At 47.3% G+C, this 20,477-nt stretch overlaps 1 protein-coding gene across 6 annotated transcripts in view; it reads left to right on the top strand.

The window, feature by feature from the left end:
• Positions 1 to 20,477, top strand: part of LOC144768102 (tyrosine-protein phosphatase non-receptor type 6-like) — a 291,008-nt gene that overhangs the window by 20,673 nt on the left and 249,858 nt on the right. For 4 of the 6 annotated variants that reach the window (XM_078651500.1, XM_078651498.1, XM_078651499.1 and 1 more), the window contains exons 2-3: positions 7,618 to 7,695; positions 14,274 to 14,365. In XM_078651500.1, coding sequence (XP_078507626.1) covers positions 14,358 to 14,365 — 8 coding nt within the window. In that variant the 5' untranslated portion in view covers positions 7,618 to 7,695; positions 14,274 to 14,357. The remainder of the gene's footprint in view (positions 1 to 7,617; positions 7,696 to 14,273; positions 14,366 to 20,477) is intronic. The other 2 variants (XM_078651494.1, XM_078651493.1) reach the window with 1 other exon arrangement.

Genomic DNA, 20,477 nt, shown 5'->3' with positions numbered 1-20,477 from the left:
AAATAGTAGGAGATGAGGAGCTTAGAGGGTCAACCTGTTGATGTCATCAGGGGTTAAAGGGTACATGATTTCATTTCTTCTACCTTAGCATTTTGGAGAATGGAAGTCCATGTCCTTGATGAGTTTGCATTCTACTTTCTGGGCCTTTTGCAACTGCAGGGACAGTTCTTACGGTGTCCTACATGTAGAGTACTGGAGTTTCCAACTTGTCTCCTCTAATGGGTTCAGGCTTCCGAAGTGGGCACGTCTTTGTCTAACTCAGAAGTGTTGTCTTTTAGAAGTGCCCGTGTTGTAACCTGGTTTATTCTTTTCTTTCATATTTATCAGGGAGTAAGTTGAACCCTGTTGTTGTGACAACATGAGTTTTATCCTTTCAGGACCATTGTTGGGTGATTGTGTACCACTGAGGAAGTAGAGTTGCTTTTTGCTTTTCTTGCTATTGAGTGTCAGCTAGATGGATCAATCTAAAGTTTTTTACTGATAAGTACGTGGCGGTTGAGTAAGTCGTATATCGGGCTATGTGGAGGTTTTATTACGCAAGCAGATTTTTCCATAGATTATTGACCTTAACGTTGTTCGCAGTTTCCTGATTCCCCTTCAACACCCAAGTGTCGTTTATCTCTCGCTTCTGGTGGTGCCTTTTTCTCATAAGTGCTGCCAACTTGTCTCGCCCCCATAAGCAAGCTTTTTGTACAGTAATGCATACCTTGTTTAGCTTTTTCCTTGTGCATGACTAGGTGCCTGATTATGAGTTTGGCGGTGTGGGAGTGGGCTGCCATGCTACCGCCCGCGCTGCCAAACCTCACCGTCGGCCACCAGACAGATTACGAGTTACCTTGTGGTCTGGCAGGCGGTCCTTTGGCGTTCCTATTAAAAAGGCCCCGGAATAGGAGCAGTCCATGCCTGCAGGACAGGGGTGCATGCAGACTGGGACACACCACGCACCCCTCTGCATGCATCCCATGGCCCTGAGACAACAAGGGGCCCAGAAGGGACCCCTTTGTTTCTTCACTGCCACAGTGTTCATGGTGGCCACACTGCCATGAAAACTGTGGTGGTGAAGAAACTCCTAATATGCTTGGCAGTGTTGCAGCAGCACCGCCTAGCATATTAGAACCTCTGACGACCACGCCACTGCCAGGGATCATGGATCCCTGGTGTTTGTGGTGGGCTTATGGCAGTCCGATGGTCGTAGTTATAATGCGGTGGTCGGACCGCCCGTGGGGCAGACCCCACCTCCATGTCTAGTTTGGTGGTCTAATGAACTGCCAAACTCATAATTAGGGCCTAAGGACTCACAAGGGAAAGGTATGTCAAATAACAGTGCGGAAAATGGGAGAGACGATACTAAAGCATTGCAAAAGCTTCCATTTTGGTGCATAAACCCAACTCGCATGGCTCTTTCAGCCAGTATTTTTCATTGTTTGTGCGAAGTATGCATAGGAAGAAAAAGCTTTCAACTTCACATGCATTGTAGCATGATGCTTGTTGTGATGGTTTTGATGAAGTTTTAATCACCCAGCAACATTATCTTATGTCCAATTGGGTACAAACGAAGTCATGGATGCTTCCGAAGTTCACTATTGGTTTGAGTCTGCTTTGTAAATTCCAGTGATCGCAGTCACCCTTGGGAGATGGCAAGGACAGCATGACCAGTATGAGGCTGCCATCCTTCTCCGCCAGCATAAGCAATTGGGCATGCACATCTATGAGTGGCTGCATTCTACTGTGCCCTAGACTGATAGCCCGATTGCTAGTGTCCATGGGGTCTGTCCTTCGGCATTTCGAGGACATTGTCAATAAAAGCTATGCTCAACATTAGTCCATCAATGACCAGGTTTTCCGGGTCCAGAATGGTTTTCTTTTAGCTGTAGTTGATGATGGCTGAAGTATTGGTGAAGGTATAAGCAATGGTTTTCCCAGCAGTGTGTTACATCATACACTCATTAGTAGGGGTAATTTCTTGCCTGACTCTTTAGTGGTTAAGGTCTTTCTCCTTGAGTTGGGATGGTGCTTGGAGGTCAAGGTGAGTTGTGGAAGTGGTTGGTTCTAAAGGTGGCGTTCTTTAGTTGACTATAGTTATTGGCGGTCATTGTTGGTGATATCTGTCCTGATATGGTTTATGTTTGTCCATCATGCAACTACAAAGAGCCTTGTATTCTTTTTGTGAGCATGGGAGCAGGTGGATGTACTGTGTGGCACAACGTAAAATAGCCTCTTTTTCTAGGTAACTGGTCATGGCTAGCATTCTGGGATTTTTTGTCTCTTTCTCAGGTGATCAGTCAAAAGGACATTTTCTGTGAGTTTTTGTGCCTGGGAGTTTGTGTTCTTTGCTTCCAGGGGTGACCAGCCTGGGAGTGACATCCCTGTTGTTGTGGGGTCACCAGTCTAGAAGTGTGGCTTCTCATATTCTGGGTGCCCAGTCTGGGAGTGAACTCCCTGCTGTTGTGGGGTGAGCAGTCTAGAAGTGTGACTTCTCTTATGCTGGGTGAGGTGACCAGCCTGGAAGTGAATTCCCTGTTGCTGTGCGGTGACCAGTGTGGAAGAGTGGCTTTTCTTATTCCGGGCGACCATCCTGGGATGGCCTTTATGTTTTCTTGAGTGTCCTATACAGGGTCTTTTTCCCCTCTTCTAATGGGGTGTCCATTCTCGGAGTCTTATCCTCTTCTGGTGGGGTATTCAGTCTGGGTGACTTTCGTTTTCTTCTGTGGTGTCTGGTGGGGGATTTTCTTTCTTATTATAATGTGACCAGTCTGGGAAATTCTCTTCCTCCGATGTAGTATCCCACCAACGAGGTTCGTCTCTTAATATGAGGTATCCAATCAATGAGATATTCTTCCTGTATGGGTTTCTGGTCTAGGTTTTTGCCTCTTCCTCTTGGGTGCAGTGTCTGCGGTGGACATTCCACTTTTCTGTCTTATTTTGTCTCTGGGGTGGGACCAATCCTGGTCTCTCGTGACACTTTGTCTATATTCCCCACATGGGACTGTAAGAAAGTGCTCTATTTTTTCATGGTTGCCCCCAATTTTTGCCAAACTGCTGATGTACTTTGACTGAGTGTGCCCTGGGTTCCTGCCAAACAGGTACCTAGGGCTTATGTTCTTTCCCGAAACTGCATTGAGACAAAATCCAATTGGGACTATTTGGCCACAGTTCAGTCCCTTTTAAATGGTACCATAGGTACCATGGGTACTGTGGCCAGGGAAGGTCTCTAAGGGCTGCAGCACTTAGTGTGCCACCCTTAGAGGCCCTGGACCTTTACACACACACACACTGCCATTGCAGGCTGCATGTTTTGGTGCAGAACAAAGTGAAGAGTCGACATGGCACACCTGTGTGCCATGGCTACAACCCACTGCCATGGCATAGGTCAGCCACCCTACTAGCTGGGTTTACTATACCAATGGTGAGGTTACAGGTGCATGAGCCCTGTACCTCTACAGTGTCTAAGCCAATTCTTTAACATTGTAAGTGCAGTAATGCCATTAATAGTATATGGTGCTGGGAGTTTGTCATTACGAACTCCACAGCCCCATAATGGCTTTACTGACAACTGGGAAGTTTGGTATTAAGCTTCTCAGCACATTAAACCCAAAGAAGGAGATTAAGAGCCTGGGGGTCTGGCTGGAGCCTGATCTGTCCTTTAGGACACACGCCAAGAAGATCGCTGGCGTGTGTTATGGACTGCTCCGTTCGGCCCGTAAGGTTCTCCCCCTCTTACCTGAACTCTCCCGGAAGCTGTTAGTCCAAGGTCTAATCATCTCACGCCTGGACTACAGTAATGCACTCTTTCTCGGAGCACCGGAATCAACGTTCAAAATCCTGCAACAAGTGCAGAACGCGGCAGCCAGGCTGCTGCGGAACGTTCCGCCCAGGCAATCAGCCAGGCCCGCTCTAAAGGCACTCCATTGGCTCCCGGTCAAAGAGAGAGTGACCTTCAAAGCCCTCTGTATTGCTCACAAGAGCATGCAGGGGAAAGGACCTGCTATTCTGAAGGACATGATTCAGCCATATAAGCCCACCAGAGCCTTACGCTCCAATAATAAACACCTCCTTCAGATAAAGAGAATTAGGAGAGCCCGTTCAGGTGGCAGGAGCTTTTCTATTCATACTGCACACGCCTGGAACTCCCTCCCACTCTCACTACGCTCTGAACCAAACCTGCTCAGGTTCAGGAAACATTTGAAAACTTATCTATTTCCAGAATAATTCTAAATCTGTTCTGTTTCACATAGGCAACTTGCTCTGATTCTCTATAAGCGCTGGGATGCCTCTGGGTAACCGTGCGCGGTACAAAATTCGTTAATAATAATAATAATAATAAACCCACACTGATGCCAGTGTGGGATTTAATGAAAAATGCACACAGAGGGCATCTTAGAGATGCTGCCTGAGAAACGACCTAACACTAGTTTCCTGGCTGAGTGGCTGCTCGCCAGCTGCCACCAAGAGACATGTTTCTTGACCCTTGGGTGGAGAGCCTGCTGCTCTCGGGGTCTGGAACAATGCACATCCTGGGACGAGGTGCCAAGCCTCCTCCCCCAGGATGGGCTGGGTCCATGAAGGGGAAGCGTCAAAGGCTTGCCACCTTTGTGAGCTACCCCACCCCTTTGCTGATTCCAGCAACTGGCTCCCACCGGTTCTGACCCCCACTTTGGGCAGGAGAATCGGTGGGAAAACCAAGTGAGGAAGGGAGTTGTGCCCACCTTTGCCAACCCCACCCCTCAGGTGGAGGAGGCGAGGTGAAGTCCAACTCTGAGTCCCCGCCATCTTGCAGATGGGGGGACCCAGCCAACCAGAGAGCGGTATATGCCCCCTCCCACTGGAGGGTGGCATAATAGGGGGTGATCCCACCCCAAGGAAGGGACCAATTGGTCCCAACCTTTACTTACCTGTAACACACCTAAATCTAGTATTTAGGGGCAATCCCGAACCTTGCCTCCTCAGACAAGAACCGACCAAGAAGAAAAGAAAAAGGACAGAAGAATCCGTGCTGAAACTAAGAAGAGGAGGACGCCCACTCACTTGGCCCCAGCGCTACCGGCCTGTCCCCACCTCAAACCTGCAACAGTGAAATCCAGGTGTGTCGTGCCGCCGGCAGCCTCATGAACCCAAAGGACCGCGCCTGCCTTCCAAACCAAAGACTTTGTCTCCCGTGAGTACCAGATTTGCTCATCAACAGACTTGGACCCCACCCAAAACCCCGAGTCTACACCACTCTGCACCCGATGCCTACGGCCTGAGTTTGAGTGGCCCAACACCACGAGGAGGTCTCCCCAGCGAACCTCCTGGCCTGAGATCTGGTAATCTCTGACCTGCCACGACACTCCACGCAATGTCTGCAGTCTCTTTCTGGAGGACCCCCCCCCCACGACCGCAACCAGAGCTGGTAAGAAAATCAGACACCTAAAGACACCCCTGCACCCAACGTCTTACGGCCTTGGGTGGCCCAGCTGATGGTTTCCCAGCATCCCCAGGCATCCCAACGTACCTCTCCAACCAGTGGTCACCTCCAGAAGATCTTCGTCCCTGAGCCTGCAGTCTTTTTTGCAACCAGAGAATCACCACTAAAAACAACAGGGCACCCAACGCAAAAACAGCACCCTGCACCCAGCCGCCCCTCCGCCGCTGCGGGTGCTAACTCGGATCCCCCTTTGCCCTGAGTCTTACACCAGGAGCTTTGCTCCCACAACTTTGTGGCCTGCTTGTGAGCAGCCACCAACCGGAGGCACTCTATCCCCTTTTGGATAACATTGGACCTCAGCACTCTTCACACAACCACATTAGTGCCACTGAGGGTGTTCTGGTAGTGCATCCTCAACCCAGGTGGAACCCTGGTTCTAACCCCAGCATACCAACTCCCACAAACAAGTACTTACCTGCAAACCGTTAACTTAATTTTTCTCCAAAGGAATACATTGACTGTTTTTCCTTGAAAATTGTTCGAAATGTGGAGTTTGTTTGTATGGAACATTAAAAAACTGTCTATGTCCTAAAAGTGAATTACTTGCCTTTTGTCTAGGAGATATCTCAGTGTGATATCGAGGCATATCACAATGATGAGCAAAAGTAATCTGAAATGCAACGTTCATAGTAATCTGTAAAGTAACTAAAAAGTAATTCTGAACTGTTGACTAACCTGTAAGTCAACCACCTGAATTAAACTATAAAACACTGCATACGATTTTGCAAAGGATTTATTTCACTTACCTGCACCAGGCTTGGCTTGGTTCTAGAAATAAAATAACTAAATAATATTTTTGATACAAACAAATTAGTCTGAGTTCTGTCTTTGAGTGTGTGACATCATTTGCTACCTGAATGTGTACAACAAATGCTACACTCTTATAAAGCCTTACTACTCGCACACACTACCGCAAATAGAGAGTAAGGTGCTATCTACTTTTACCTCTTCCTACCTTTGGGGTTCCACTGGACTCTGTGCACACCATATCTCGCTTTGGTATAGTATATACAGAGCCAGCTTCCTACAGGGACAGTTCAAAATCTGTATCCACAGCAGGTTGATTGAGGAAGTGAGTTCACCTGTCACCAAAAGGTTTCACTGGACTTTTAAGTTGGCGCCTTGAAATAAAGTGAAGCACCATTGTCACCGCTTCCCAAATAAAGACAAAGACTCTCAGAGGCTCAAACTATCGAGATCAGGTTTAACGGGATCGGCACCGCTATAAATAACCCCCACCAAAGCTCACACTGCACAAAATGAGAGGTTTATATAAATGTCCAGAAGAACTTCTTAGCCCTCCCCAATCTCTTTAGGTTACACTTTTACAAACACACACATACACAAACACACACTGCCATTGCAGGCTGCTTGTTTTGGTGCAGAACAAAGTGAGGAGTCGACATGGCACACCTGTATGCCATGGCTACAACCCACTGCCCTGGCATAGGTCAGCCACCCTACTAGCTGGGTAAACTATACCAATGGTGAGGTTAAAGCTGCATGAGCCCTGTACCTCTACAGTGTCTAAGCCAATTCTTTAACATTGTAAGTGCAGTAATGCCATTAAGTGTATATGGTACTAGGAGTTTGTCATTACGAAGTCCACAGCCCCATAACGGCTTTACTGAAAACTGGGAAGTTTGGTATTGAGGTTACACTGTTGTCCTTTTTAGGAAATCTAACACATCTGCACAATTTGGAGAAGTTTATTCTCAGAATCTGTTCATTTTATGCTCTTTTTTTGTCCCAGAGATGTTGCTGGTTACAAGGATTATTAGTTTCAGCCAGCTCTGTGTTCTTGTCGGATTATGGCCACAAGATGAGTGAGTGTACTTATAGAGGGAGAGGGTTTTGACCAGGCATAGCTGACACTTGACCTGGTGAATTTTGTATTATCTGGAAAAACAAGATTACATTTTGTTGAACTAGTGCTGGGCAGAGGTACATTGTGTGACTGTGTTGTTACAGCAGTCAAAAGTCAGAATAGACATAATATAGTGAAAATAGAAAATGGTACATCACGTATTGCCTTTGCACATCCTGGAGTCTGTATTCTCCTTTTATCCACTTGTTTTGAGGACAGGTAATTTTCATTCATTTTATTTTGGTATGGTTCATTTACTTTATATTTTTTCTTTTGTTTCCCTTAGAAATTACTCGTCTCCATTCTACCTCTCTCTGAATGAGGCAGCGATGCCTCCCACATTGAACTACATGTTACTAAGCAGGTGAGAATCTCTACAAACAAACCCCTTATTGTTCCTTCTTGTTTGTGCGTTGCTGCAGCGAGGGGGGGCGGGGTGCCAAGGAGAACCACTGTGATTCAAAGGTAGTAAAACTGCCCGGCCTAGGTTGTTGATCTGCCCTTCTAATCCTAACCTTTTCTTGCTAGTTCTTAAACATTCTGTTCTCAGGTGTGATTTATAAATACACCCTTCCTTTGTTTTTTGTTGTTGCAGTTTTGCTATAATAGCAACACCCAAGGACATTAGAGCGCTTTACGTAAACACCAGATTACATTTCACATATATTTGTGTTTTTTGCGTGGGGATATTTGGTGATTTGCCTAGACCCACAGAATGTAGAGCCGAGGCCAGGACTTTAAACTGGGTCCCCAGTTCCAAGGTTGTGAATCGGACATTTAGGGCCACATTTGCCCCTTCCGTCCCCTCCTTTGTACTTTTCGGCTGCAGCCAGCCATAAACCCAGACACCTGCCCCGTGTGGACCACAGTGACCACCAGTTCCACAGCTGCATAAGTATCAGACACACTGCCCCAGATGAGACCCCATAACTAGGTACAATATTATTAAGGCTCCCTGTTTTCCGTTTTTACTTATTTTAACAGATAAATACAAACAGAAAACATTTATTTTATTGTCTGTATTTATTTTTTAATTGTGGATATTAACGAAAATTGGGTTGCTTTTTGAGTAATTTTAAATACTGTCTGCCATGACTGCCAGGCCAATAGATGTCTGTATTGATAGATAAGGGGGTTAAAAAACAGAAAGGAATTTTAGTAAAGAGCTTAACAGCAGTAGCTATGCAGAAGGTTGATACTGAAATTTGCACATTTTGATATAAGTGCACTGATTTATCTTCTGCAGTTGTTCACAGCACTGAAACCTGGGAGACATTGAAGCATGAGCACATATTTATCGGTTAAATCAATGTGAAAATCTACTAATTTCAGCTTAATTTTTCAACAAAACATAAAATAAATATGGACCAATACAGATAAAGTTAGCAAAAAATAAATATGGATAAACACAGATGGAAATGGCAAAAAAATAAATACCATAAAACCGGGAGCCCTAAATATTATCATCAAGGCCTTGTGAACTGTGCCCAGTACTGGAAAAAAGGGCTACTTAATTGGATACAATTGGTACGTAGACCTGGGGCAGTTCATGAGAGTTGAGGAGGCATTCTAGGGCAGTATGTGAAGAGGAGGGCAATTCATGATTACTGAGGTGGAATTGATGGGATCTGCTGGGGCAGTTCTTTAACACACATGGGACATTCTGGAGCATTGGGCGCCATCCATGACCAGTTCTTTAACACAAATGGGACATTCTGGAGCATTGGGCGCCATCCATGACCAGTTCTTTAACACAAATGGGACATTCTGGAGCATTGGGCGCCATCCCATGACCAGTTCTTTAACACACATGGGACATTCTGGAGCATTGGGCGCCATCCATGACCAGTTCTTTAACACAAATGGGACATTCTGGAGCATTGGGCGCCATCCATGACCAGTTCTTTAACACAAATGGGACATTCTGGAGCATTGGGCGCCATCCCATGACCAGTTCTTTAACACAAATGGGACATTCTGGAGCATTGGGCGCCATCCATGACCAGTTCTTTAACACAAATGGGACATTCTGGAGTATTGGGCGCCATCCCATGACCAGTTCTTTAACACAAATGGGACATTCTGGAGCATTGGGCGCCATCCCATGACCAGTTCTTTAACACAAATGGAACATTCTGGAGCATTGGGCGCCATCCCATGACCAGTTCTTTAACACAAATGGAACATTCTGGAGCATTGGGCGCCATCCCATGACCAGTTCTTTAACACACATGGGACATTCTGGAGCATTGGGCGCCATCCCATGACCAGTTCTTTAACACAAATGGAACATTCTGGAGCATTGGGCGCCATCCCATGACCAGTTCTTTAACACACATGGGACATTCTGGAGCATTGGGCACCATCCCATGACCAGTTCTTTAACACACATGGAACATTCTGGAGCATTGGGCGCCATCCCATGACCAGTTCTTTAACACACATGGGACATTCTGGAGCATTGGGCGCCATCCCATGACCAGTTCTTTAACACACATGGGACATTCTGGAGCATTGGGCGCCATCCCATGACCAGTTCTTTAACACAAATGGAACATTCTGGAGCATTGGGCGCCATCCCATGACCAGTTCTTTAACACACATGGGACATTCTGGAGCATTGGGCGCCATCCCATGACCAGTTCTTTAACACACATGGGACATTCTGGAGCATTGGGCGCCATCCCATGACCAGTTCTTTAACACAAATGGAACATTCTGGAGCATTGGGCGCCATCCCATGACCAGTTCTTTAACACACATGGGACATTCTGGAGCATTGGGCGCCATCCCATGACCAGTTCTTTAACACAAATGGGACATTCTGGAGCATTGGGCGCCATTCCATGACCAGTTCTTTAACACAAATGGGACATTCTGGAGCATTGGGCGCCATCCCATGACCAGTTCTTTAACACACATGGGACATTCTGGAGCATTGGGCGCCATCCCATGACCAGTTCTTTAACACAAATGGGACATTCTGGAGCACTGGGCGCCATCCCATGACCAGTTCTTTAACACACATGGGACATTCTGGAGCATTGGGCGCCATCCCATGACCAGTTCTTTAACACAAATGGAACATTCTGGAGCATTGGGCGCCATTCCATGACCAGTTCTTTAACACAAATGGGACATTCTGGAGCATTGGGCACCATCCCATGACCAGTTCTTTAACACAAATGGGACATTCTGGAGCATTGAGCGCCATCCCATGACCAGTTCTTTAACACAAATGGGACATTCTGGAGCATTGGGCGCCATCCCATGACCAGTTCTTTAACACAAATGGGACATTCTGGAGCATTGGGCGCCATCCCATGACCAGTTCTTTAACACAAATGGGACATTCTGGAGCATTGGGCACTATCCCATGACCAGTTCTTTAACACAAATGGGACATTCTGGAGCATTGGGCACCATCCCATGACCAGTTCTTTAACACAAATGGGACATTCTGGAGCATTGGGCGCCATCCCATGACCAGTTCTTTAACACAAATGGGACATTCTGGAGCATTGGGCGCCATCCCATGACCAGTTCTTTAACACAAATGGGACATTCTGGAGCATTGGGCGCCATCCCATGACCAGTTCTTTCACACAAATGGGACATTCTGGAGCATTGGGCGCCATCCCATGACCAGTTCTTTAACACAAATGGGACATTCTGGAGCATTGGGCGCCATCCCATGACCAGTTCTTTAACACACATGGGACATTCTGGAGCATTGGGCGCCATCCCATGACCAGTTCTTTAACACAAATGGGACATTCTGGAGTGTTTGGAGCCATCCCATGACCAGTTCTTTAACACACACGGGACATTCTGGAGTGTTGGGAGCCATCCCATGAGCATCAGAGCTGTTCCACAAGACGGGACCGGGTTTCACTGCCACAAAGTTTACTTGGTATGTTCCCACATGACATTTGGAATCTTCCAATGGGGGAAATGTTGTGGTTATCAGAGTCAAAAGTAGTAGATGGGGTGAGGGAGCTTTCTCCCTAAGCACCGCAAACCTATGGAACTCTTTGCCAATGGAGATCAAAACAGTAGAGTCGCATCTTTTTTAGAAAATATATCAAGACCTGGTTCTTCTCTTTAGAGACGTCCTTGTCTGGTTTGAGTTGCAAATTCCCTTATAAGTTATCTTTGATGTAGCGCCAAGAGCGATGAGTATAAGTGTGCTCTTTAAGTATTTTTCCAATTCATTTCGTTTTATTTCCGGACTCAAATGTATTGAGTCTGGAAGCATCAGTTTACTGGGTGCGGCTGTGCACCTGGTAAAACCACAGGTACAGAGGGCTGTAAGGGGGGGACAGCTTGGCCCCTGCCTGGCCTGCCCTTCACCATAGAGGGTACAGACAGTGCTCCCCACCCAAAGATTTCTAAGTCTCCCTAGCCATAAAGGCGCCCATCATTGCTGGACTTGCACTGGCCTTGGGATCAGAGAATCAGGTTCCAGCAGCAGGGACTTCTTAAGGATTTTGGGGGCCCCGGGCCAAACGTATTTTGGGGGCCCCTGTTTGGAACAGTTTTGAATTTATGAGCCAATTTCAGCTCTTTCATGCCCTGTATGGCCAGGTCACTGACAGCGCACAGACACACTGGTCTAAATTCTAAATGTTTTTACATCTAATATTCAGGGATAGTGACTATGGGCCAGATGCAGCAAGCATGTTTTGCCTTCGCAAACGGCTGATACAGCAATCCCACAGCAATCCCTATTTAGCAAAATGGGTTTGCGATTCGTTACTAGGAAGGGCCGTGTTTAGGGCGCCCTTCCTAATACCGAATCACATTGGTATGCATTTGCATTTTACCACCTACTTCAAGGAAGTGGTAACCAATTTGCAGATGGGAAGGGGTCCCCAAGGGTCCCCTTCCCCTTTGTGAATGTCTGTAAATGCATTTTCTAAGAGCAGGCAGTGGTCCTACGGACCAATGCCTGCTCTTAAAAAATGAAAGGAAAAGTTTTCATTTTCTCTCCCGTAAAGCATCCCGTTTTCCTTTAACCTCTTGCCTGCGCTGAACGTTCCGCCCTAGTGCGGAACGTTCTATTGCGAGGGCGGGGCCGCAACGTTCAACGGACGTGCGCAGCACTACCGAGATAGTGCACGCGACGTCCGCTGAACGTCAGCAGCAGCGGTGGGGTTAAGGAAAACGGACTTCTTTACACAAAAAAAAGATTGCTTTATTTAAAAACAATCACGGACATGGTGGTCTGCTGACCCCAGCAGACCGCCATCCCTGTGATTTTTGTGATTTCTAGTGGGTCGCAAATTGCGAGCTACCTCATTAATATTCATGAGGTAAGTCATTTGCGATCCCCTAGGAATTGCAGAAAGTGTTAAACACACTTTCATCTATTCCATTTTGCGATTTTCTTATTGCGAATCGCAATAATTCACAACTAGGAATTCCCAAAATGGATTGTTGATGCATCTGGCCCCATGTTTTCAATATTGTAACACAGAAGCAGGTCACTAATATTACCACAAAAATCTCTGTGACACCCTCCTATTTCTCATATGCAAGGTTCTGTTTAGACCAAAAATAAACTTTTTAATGTTTGTTGCATGAAACATAAACACATTTCGCTGCAAAATGTCTGTAACAGACTCTCACACATCACCCCCTTTAAAAATCAATGAAAGGCAAACGGTATTTAAAACAATCTGTTTAAGAATTCTACAAGGGCATCACGGCAAGATTAGAGGTGCTTCTAATCAGGGGGTCCCTGAAAGGGTGGGGCCCGGTCCAGGACCCACTTTGCCCATGCCTTAAAAAGCCTCATGAGCGCTAAGTATGGCAAGGGACGACCACTAAGGGGGCAAGAAATTAGGACTGAGGATTTATTTTATGAGTTAGGGGGACATTTCTGAGTTAGGGGGACATTTCTGAGGAACAGGCGAAATTCCTTTTTATTGTAGGTGAATTCTTGCTCAATCAGAAGGCATTCTATCAACACAGGGCAAGATACTGAGCACAACAGAGAGTTTGAGACGTCAGAGGGATAATCCATATCTGTCTCCTCCTGGGGCAAAAACGTCCCTCAATGATTGTATTGGAAACAAACAATGTTGAGGTGACCTCTGACCTCTGCTCTCGGAGTAGCCGGGTTTGTCAACCACAGCTCCCATGGCCAGTTTATTCACTCGACACTAGGACCCACTTCTACTCAAAAGGCACGAGGAGAAGGAGACAGGGGCGTGACGCAGACCCCTCCAAGGGGGGCATTGAACCCAAGGTCCGCTAATATCTGTGGGGCATGGGAGACTCGGGGACTTCTAATCACGTTCTGCAGGGGGTCCCATCAGCTGTTTACCTCCTGCCACTGAGGGAAGAGGCTATGTGCAAATACCCCTTGTGGCGTAACGTCCGCAGCCCCTTCTGGTTCTGCTTCAAGGCGCTCCCCGGGCCGTGTCCGGCCTTCCAGGCACTAGGAAGCAGAAGTGTCGGGCAGCATGGCGCAAGTCCTTCCCGCATGCACGTCTCTCTCTGCTTCCTGCCTCTCTGCCCGCCGGCCTCACCCTCCCTGGGCGAGATGATGCTAAAATAGCCCGGCTCCCCCTGCGAGCGGTCGGTTTCCGACGGAGCCGCCTCCGTCTCTCCTCCCCGGGCGCAGCAGCGCAATCATCACATTTGCCTGCCCGCACTTCCCCTTCTGCGGCTTGGGTCGGCAGTCAGACACCCGGGGTGTGTTTGTACGTGCCTTCCTTCTCTTCTGTCTTTTCTTGTTGTTGTGAGGCTCGGGCGCACCAGCCAGGAGGGGAGCGAGAAAACAGAAGTAGCGGCTAGAAGAGGGCAGGCGGCGCTCCGCGGGCGGCTCACTGCGCGAGGGGCCGGGGTGCTGCTGGGTAGAAAAGGGGCGCCAGGGAAGGAGACGCACAGTTTTTGCCAGCTGCATCAAGAGGTGTTTGCTTTTCCGTCTCAAAGGTGACTTCACGCCGGTGGAAGACAGCGGCTGCTGCTTTTCGACGTCATCCCAGAGGCGCCCCCGGAAGCTCCCCCCTTTGCAGGATGGTGAGGTAAGACTAGTGCAGTAGGGGGCTGTGGGGTTTGCCCCACTGTGGGGCACTGCTGGTGTTTGTGGGGAGAAGAAACAACAACGTTGGTGCCTGTGAAGGTCGCAGGTTCCAGGTTCTGGTTGCCATAGGGGACACCCTGTCTGCGTTGTGGCATCAGAGCTGATGTAGTGCTGTCTGATCTTTGGCCAATCCCCGAGAGACAGGCCTTGGTCTCAATTGTAGGCCTATCGACCCATAGTTCAATTGTAGGCCTATCGACCCATAGTTCAATTGTAGGCCTATCGACCCATAGTTCAATTGTAGGCCTATCGACCCATAGTTCAATTGTAGGCCTATCGACCCATGGTTCAATTGTAGGCCTATCGACCCATGGTTCAATTGTAGGCCTATCGACCCATGGTTCAATTGTAGGCCTATCGACCCATGGTTCAATTGTAGGCCCATCGACCCATAGTTCAATTGTAGGCCCATCGACCCATAGTTCAATTGTAGGGCTATCGACCCATAGTTCAATTGTAGGCCCATCGACCCATAGTTCAATTGTAGGCCTATGGACCCATAGTTCAATTGTAGGCCTATGGACCCATGGTTCAATTGTAGGCCTATGGACCCATGGTTCAATTGTAGGCCTATGGACCCATAGTTCAATTGTAGGCCTATGGACCCATAGTTCAATTGTAGGCCCATGGACCCATAGTTCAATTGTAGGCCGATCGACCCATAGTTCAATTGTAGGCCTATCGACCCATAGTTCAATTGTAGGCCTATCGACCCATAGTTCAATTGTAGGCCTATCGACCCATAGTTCAATTGTAGGCCTATCGACCCATAGTTCAATTGTAGGCCTATCGACCCATAGTTCAATTGTAGGCCCATCGACCCATGGTTCAATTGTAGGCCTATCGACCCATAGTTCAATTGTAGGCCTATCGACCCATAGTTCAATTGTAGGCCTATCGACCCATAGTTCAATTGTAGGCCCATCGACCCATAGTTCAATTGTAGGGCTATCGACCCATAGTTCAATTGTAGGCCCATCGACCCATAGTTCAATTGTAGGGCCATCGACCCATAGTTCAATTGTAGGCCTATCGACCCATAGTTCAATTGTAGGGCTATCGACCCATAGTTCAATTGTAGGCCCATCGACCCATAGTTCAATTGTAGGCCTATGGACCCATAGTTCAATTGTAGGCCTATGGACCCATGGTTCAATTGTAGGCCTATGGACCCATGGTTCAATTGTAGGCCTATGGACCCATAGTTCAATTGTAGGCCTATGGACCCATAGTTCAATTGTAGGCCCATGGACCCATAGTTCAATTGTAGGCCGATCGACCCATAGTTCAATTGTAGGCCTATCGACCCATAGTTCAATTGTAGGCCTATCGACCCATAGTTCAATTGTAGGCCTATCGACCCATAGTTCAATTGTAGGCCTATCGGCCCATAGTTCAATTGTAGGCCTATCGACCCATAGTTCAATTGTAGGCCCATCGACCCATGGTTCAATTGTAGGCCTATCGACCCATAGTTCAATTGTAGGCCTATCGACCCATAGTTCAATTGTAGGCCTATCGACCCATAGTTCAATTGTAGGCCCATCGACCCATAGTTCAATTGTAGGGCTATCGACCCATAGTTCAATTGTAGGCCCATCGACCCATAGTTCAATTGTAGGGCTATCGACCCATAGTTCAATTGTAGGCCTATCGACCCATAGTTCAATTGTAGGCCCATCGACCCATAGTTCAATTGTAGGGCTATCGACCCATAGTTCAATTGTAGGCCCATCGACCCATAGTTCAATTGTAGGGCTATCGACCCATAGTTCAATTGTAGGCCCATCGACCCATAGTTCAATTGTAGGCCTATGGACCCATAGTTCAATTGTAGGCCTATGGACCCATGGTTCAATTGTAGGCCTATGGACCCATGGTTCAATTGTAGGCCTATGGACCCATAGTTCAATTGTAGGCCCATGGACCCATAGTTCAATTGTAGGCCCATGGACCCATAGTTCAATTGTAGCCCTATCGACCCATGGTTCAATTGTAGCCCTATCGACCCATGGTTCAATTGTAGGCCTATGGACCCATGGTTCAATTGTAGGCCTATGGACCCATAGTTCAATTGTAGGCCTATGGACCCATAGTTCAATTGTAGGCCTATGGACCCATAGTTCAATTGTAGCCCTATCGACCCATGGTTCAATTGTAGCCCTATCGACCCATGGTTCAATTGTAGCCCTATCGACCCATGGTTCAATTGGAGGCCTATCGACCCATGGTTCAATTGTAGGCCTATGGACCCATAGTTCAATTGTAGGCCTATCGACCCATAGTTCAATTGTAGCCCTATCGACCCATGGTTCAATTGGAGGCCTATCGACCCATGGTTCAATTGTAGGCCTATGGACCCATAGTTCAATTGTAGGCCTATCGACCCATAGTTCAATTGGAGGCCTATCGACCCATGGTTCAATTGGAGGCCTATCGACCCATAGTTCAATTGGAGGCCTATCGACCCATAGTTCAATTGTAGGCCTATCGACCCATAGTTCAATTGTAGGCCTATCGACCCATAGTTCAATTGTAGGCCTATCGACCCATAGTTCAATTGTAGGCCTATGGACCCATAGTTCAATTGTAGGTCTATGGACCCATAGTTCAATTGTAGCCCTATCGACCCATGGTTCAATTGTAGCCCTATCGACCCATGGTTCAATTGTAGGCCTATGGACCCATGGTTCAATTGTAGGCCTATGGACCCATAGTTCAATTGTAGGCCTATGGACCCATAGTTCAATTGTAGGCCTATGGACCCATAGTTCAATTGTAGCCCTATCGACCCATGGTTCAATTGTAGCCCTATCGACCCATGGTTCAATTGTAGCCCTATCGACCCATGGTTCAATTGTAGCCCTATCGACCCATGGTTCAATTGTAGGCCTATGGACCCATGGTTCAATTGTAGGCCTATGGACCCATAGTTCAATTGTAGGCCTATGGACCCATAGTTCAATTGTAGCCCTATCGACCCATGGTTCAATTGTAGCCCTATCGACCCATGGTTCAATTGTAGGGCTATCGACCCATGGTTCAATTGTAGGGCTATCGACCCATGGTTCAATTGTAGGGCTATCGACCCATAGTTCAATTGTAGGCCTATCGACCCATAGTTCAATTGTAGGCCTATCGACCCATAGTTCAATTGTAGGGCTATCGACCCATAGTTCAATTGTAGGCCTATCGACCCATAGTTCAATTGTAGACCTATCGACCCATGGTTCAATTGGAGGCCTATCGACCCATAGTTCAATTGTAGGCCCATCTATGGACCAATAGGGCCTGTCTCGTTCCCACCACTACAATGTTTTTGGATCAGAAGTTTGTCCAGTGGCAGGGTGGCGGCCTCATATGATGAAACAGACGCTAGACAGCAGGTGCATGAGTTGTGAGACTGTTTTGAGTCACGAGATGAGGTTCTTGACTGAGAAGGTGATGGCACTTTGAAGAAAACACACTGAATAAAGTCTTCCCCGCCAGTAGGCCTCCTCACTGTGGTCAGACGGCTCTGGCCATGGTGGCAGCCGTAGCCCATTCTGGACTGTGGTCCCTTCCAATCTTTTTTTCTATTTTTGTATTTATTTATTCAGACTTTGCAAACAGAGAGGATTAATATAGCATATGCAATGCACAGGTAGATACATAATTGACGGATCACGAAGAGAAGAGAAGGATGATTAAAAACAACAACAAAAAAAGAAACCAAGAAGAGCACAACACCGGAAATGCACAGAGCATAATGTACAGTAACAGCCACAGCAGTGATAAATGACCAGGGTTCATACTTGAAAGGTCACCACTAACGTAGGGAAACATATATCCTGAGGCGGAAGTTACATTGCAACGCTGCAAAATGAAGGCGATACATATGATGGAGTAGGAACCTGCAGTCTTCCAGTGGTAGACAGTCTCACCCCGTGGAAGGCACTCTAGCAGGGCGAGAAGCAGTCTCAACCCAGGGTGGGCAGCAGTTTTACTTGCCTCATATTCTGTAAGAGGTTCCTCTCTCTGGAAGCGTTCTTGAGGTGGGCAGAGCTGATTTAGGGAGAGTGAGCATGTGATAGACCGCGTCCAGGACCCAACACTCCTTTCCTGCATCCATGCGGTGCGAATACAACCGGTCCTGGAGAACCAGAACTAAAAAAGAACCAATAAACATGTTATAGACGTTTCATCGAAGATCTGTCAACGGGCAAAAGGAAATAGTTTTGCAACGGGCAGCATCAGAAATGTTGCCACCCTGGCGCGTTTCAAGTTGGGTTGCCTGTGAAGGGGCCGTCAAGTGACGCATGTCGCAATAGATTTCAAAACTTCTGCTGACCTCTTTAAGCAAACATTTTGGATTGCCTATTGTTGAGGAATGTTAGAAATCAGGACAAGTGGAAGAGAACTGTTCTTTACCTCAATCTGAAGGGCCCTTCTCAGGCAAAACACCAGCGTGGAATGTTGACTTTCAGGGTATGAGGGCCCCAAAATGTCCGACATTACCCAACCAGGCCTGGACAGATCAATATCATACGGAAGATGGTCGCCTTTGCAGCGTGGCACAGACTTCAGAGACATGAGATGCTGCCCCCGCCTTCAGTTAGTCTTAGTGCATGGTATGGGATGGGCATAAGGATGTAGGTGCATGAATTCAGGGCCCAGGCAGCCTTCCCCTCTAAGACATGTATCAAAGGTAGAAGCCCAGAGCCCTCTCACCTGTCCTTCCAAGACATGCTACCGTACAATGCAACAAATACAGTGCACAACCAGACCGACCTCTCAGCCGCTCCATATACATGGAACCCAAGGGCCCACATAGCCGGTCCTTGCCAGCTACGCTACCACCTAGATACAAGGAATCTAGCGCCCAGTCAGCCTTTTTCTCTGAGACATGAGTCTTCTCACCCTGTCCTTCCAAGGCATGCTGCCGTTCAAATGCAAAGAATACGGTGCACAACCAGCCCGTCCCTCTCTGCAGATGCAGGGATTCCAGCTCCCACAGGGTGTAACCCTACCAGTCATGCTCCCATCTAGATACAAGGAATATTGGGGCATATGTATGAAAATTTCACTTTGCGATTCTCAAATAGTGATTTTTTTGCGAATCGCTATTTGAGAATCGCAAAACGCTATGTATGTAGGATTTGCAATACATTTTGCGAATCCTACATATTCCTATGGGCCTAGAGGCCCATAGGAATGAATGGGAAGACATTCTCAATTTGCGATTCCCAATTAGAGAATCGCAAATTGAGAATGCAATATCAAGGGTGCCCGGGTGTCAAAAGGACACCCTGTTGCACCCCTGACATGAGCATGGGTGCAGATGTGGCGCCCATACTTGCCCTAAAAGCATGTATGTGAGTCACATGGCACTTTGAAAAATGCAAAAAAGGGCATTCTTCAAAGAAATTGCAAATTACCACCAACTTGAAGTTAATGGTAATTTGCGATTCATGAAGTCCAGTTTGCACTTTTGGTGTGCTTCTTACATTGCATTTAAGTAATCACAATTGGCAATTCCTTAAATGCAGTAGCAAAGTAGGGAATTGCAGAATTTGCGATTCCTTATTTTTCGAGGGGTGTTTTGTGTCATACATTGGACACTGCTGATTTGCGATCGCAAACGCCGAAATTCTGCGAATTTCAGCGTTTGCGATCGCAAAATTGCCTTCATACATATGGCCCCTAATGCCCAAGCAACCTTTCTTCCCCACGCATGGTAGATGACTGGGAACACAGGTTCTACTCAACCTGTCACTCCCTAGTAGACGCTCATAAAAATACAGGGAATCCAGGATGCCACCCCGTTGTCCCTTCAAGACTGGAACTGTATCGATACATGGAAGCCGGTGGCGTATCAGTCTCCTCTTCTCACTCATGGTGCCACACAGGTGCATGAAATCAGAGGTTGTTCCTGCAGGCTCCTATCTGACACCCTGTAACAATGATACAAAGAATCAAGAAACATAAGACACCTCCTCTTTCAGGCATTGTGCCATACGGATACAGGGAATCAAAGGCAACCTCGGCTTATGCCTCCGATGCACGTTGCCACT

This window comes from Lissotriton helveticus, chromosome 7 (assembly GCF_964261635.1).
Source record: "Lissotriton helveticus chromosome 7, aLisHel1.1, whole genome shotgun sequence".
NCBI classification, from domain to species: domain Eukaryota; kingdom Metazoa; phylum Chordata; class Amphibia; order Caudata; family Salamandridae; genus Lissotriton; species Lissotriton helveticus.
The sequence above is the reverse complement of the archived record's forward strand: the minus strand, read 5'-3'. Positions and strand labels throughout refer to the sequence as shown.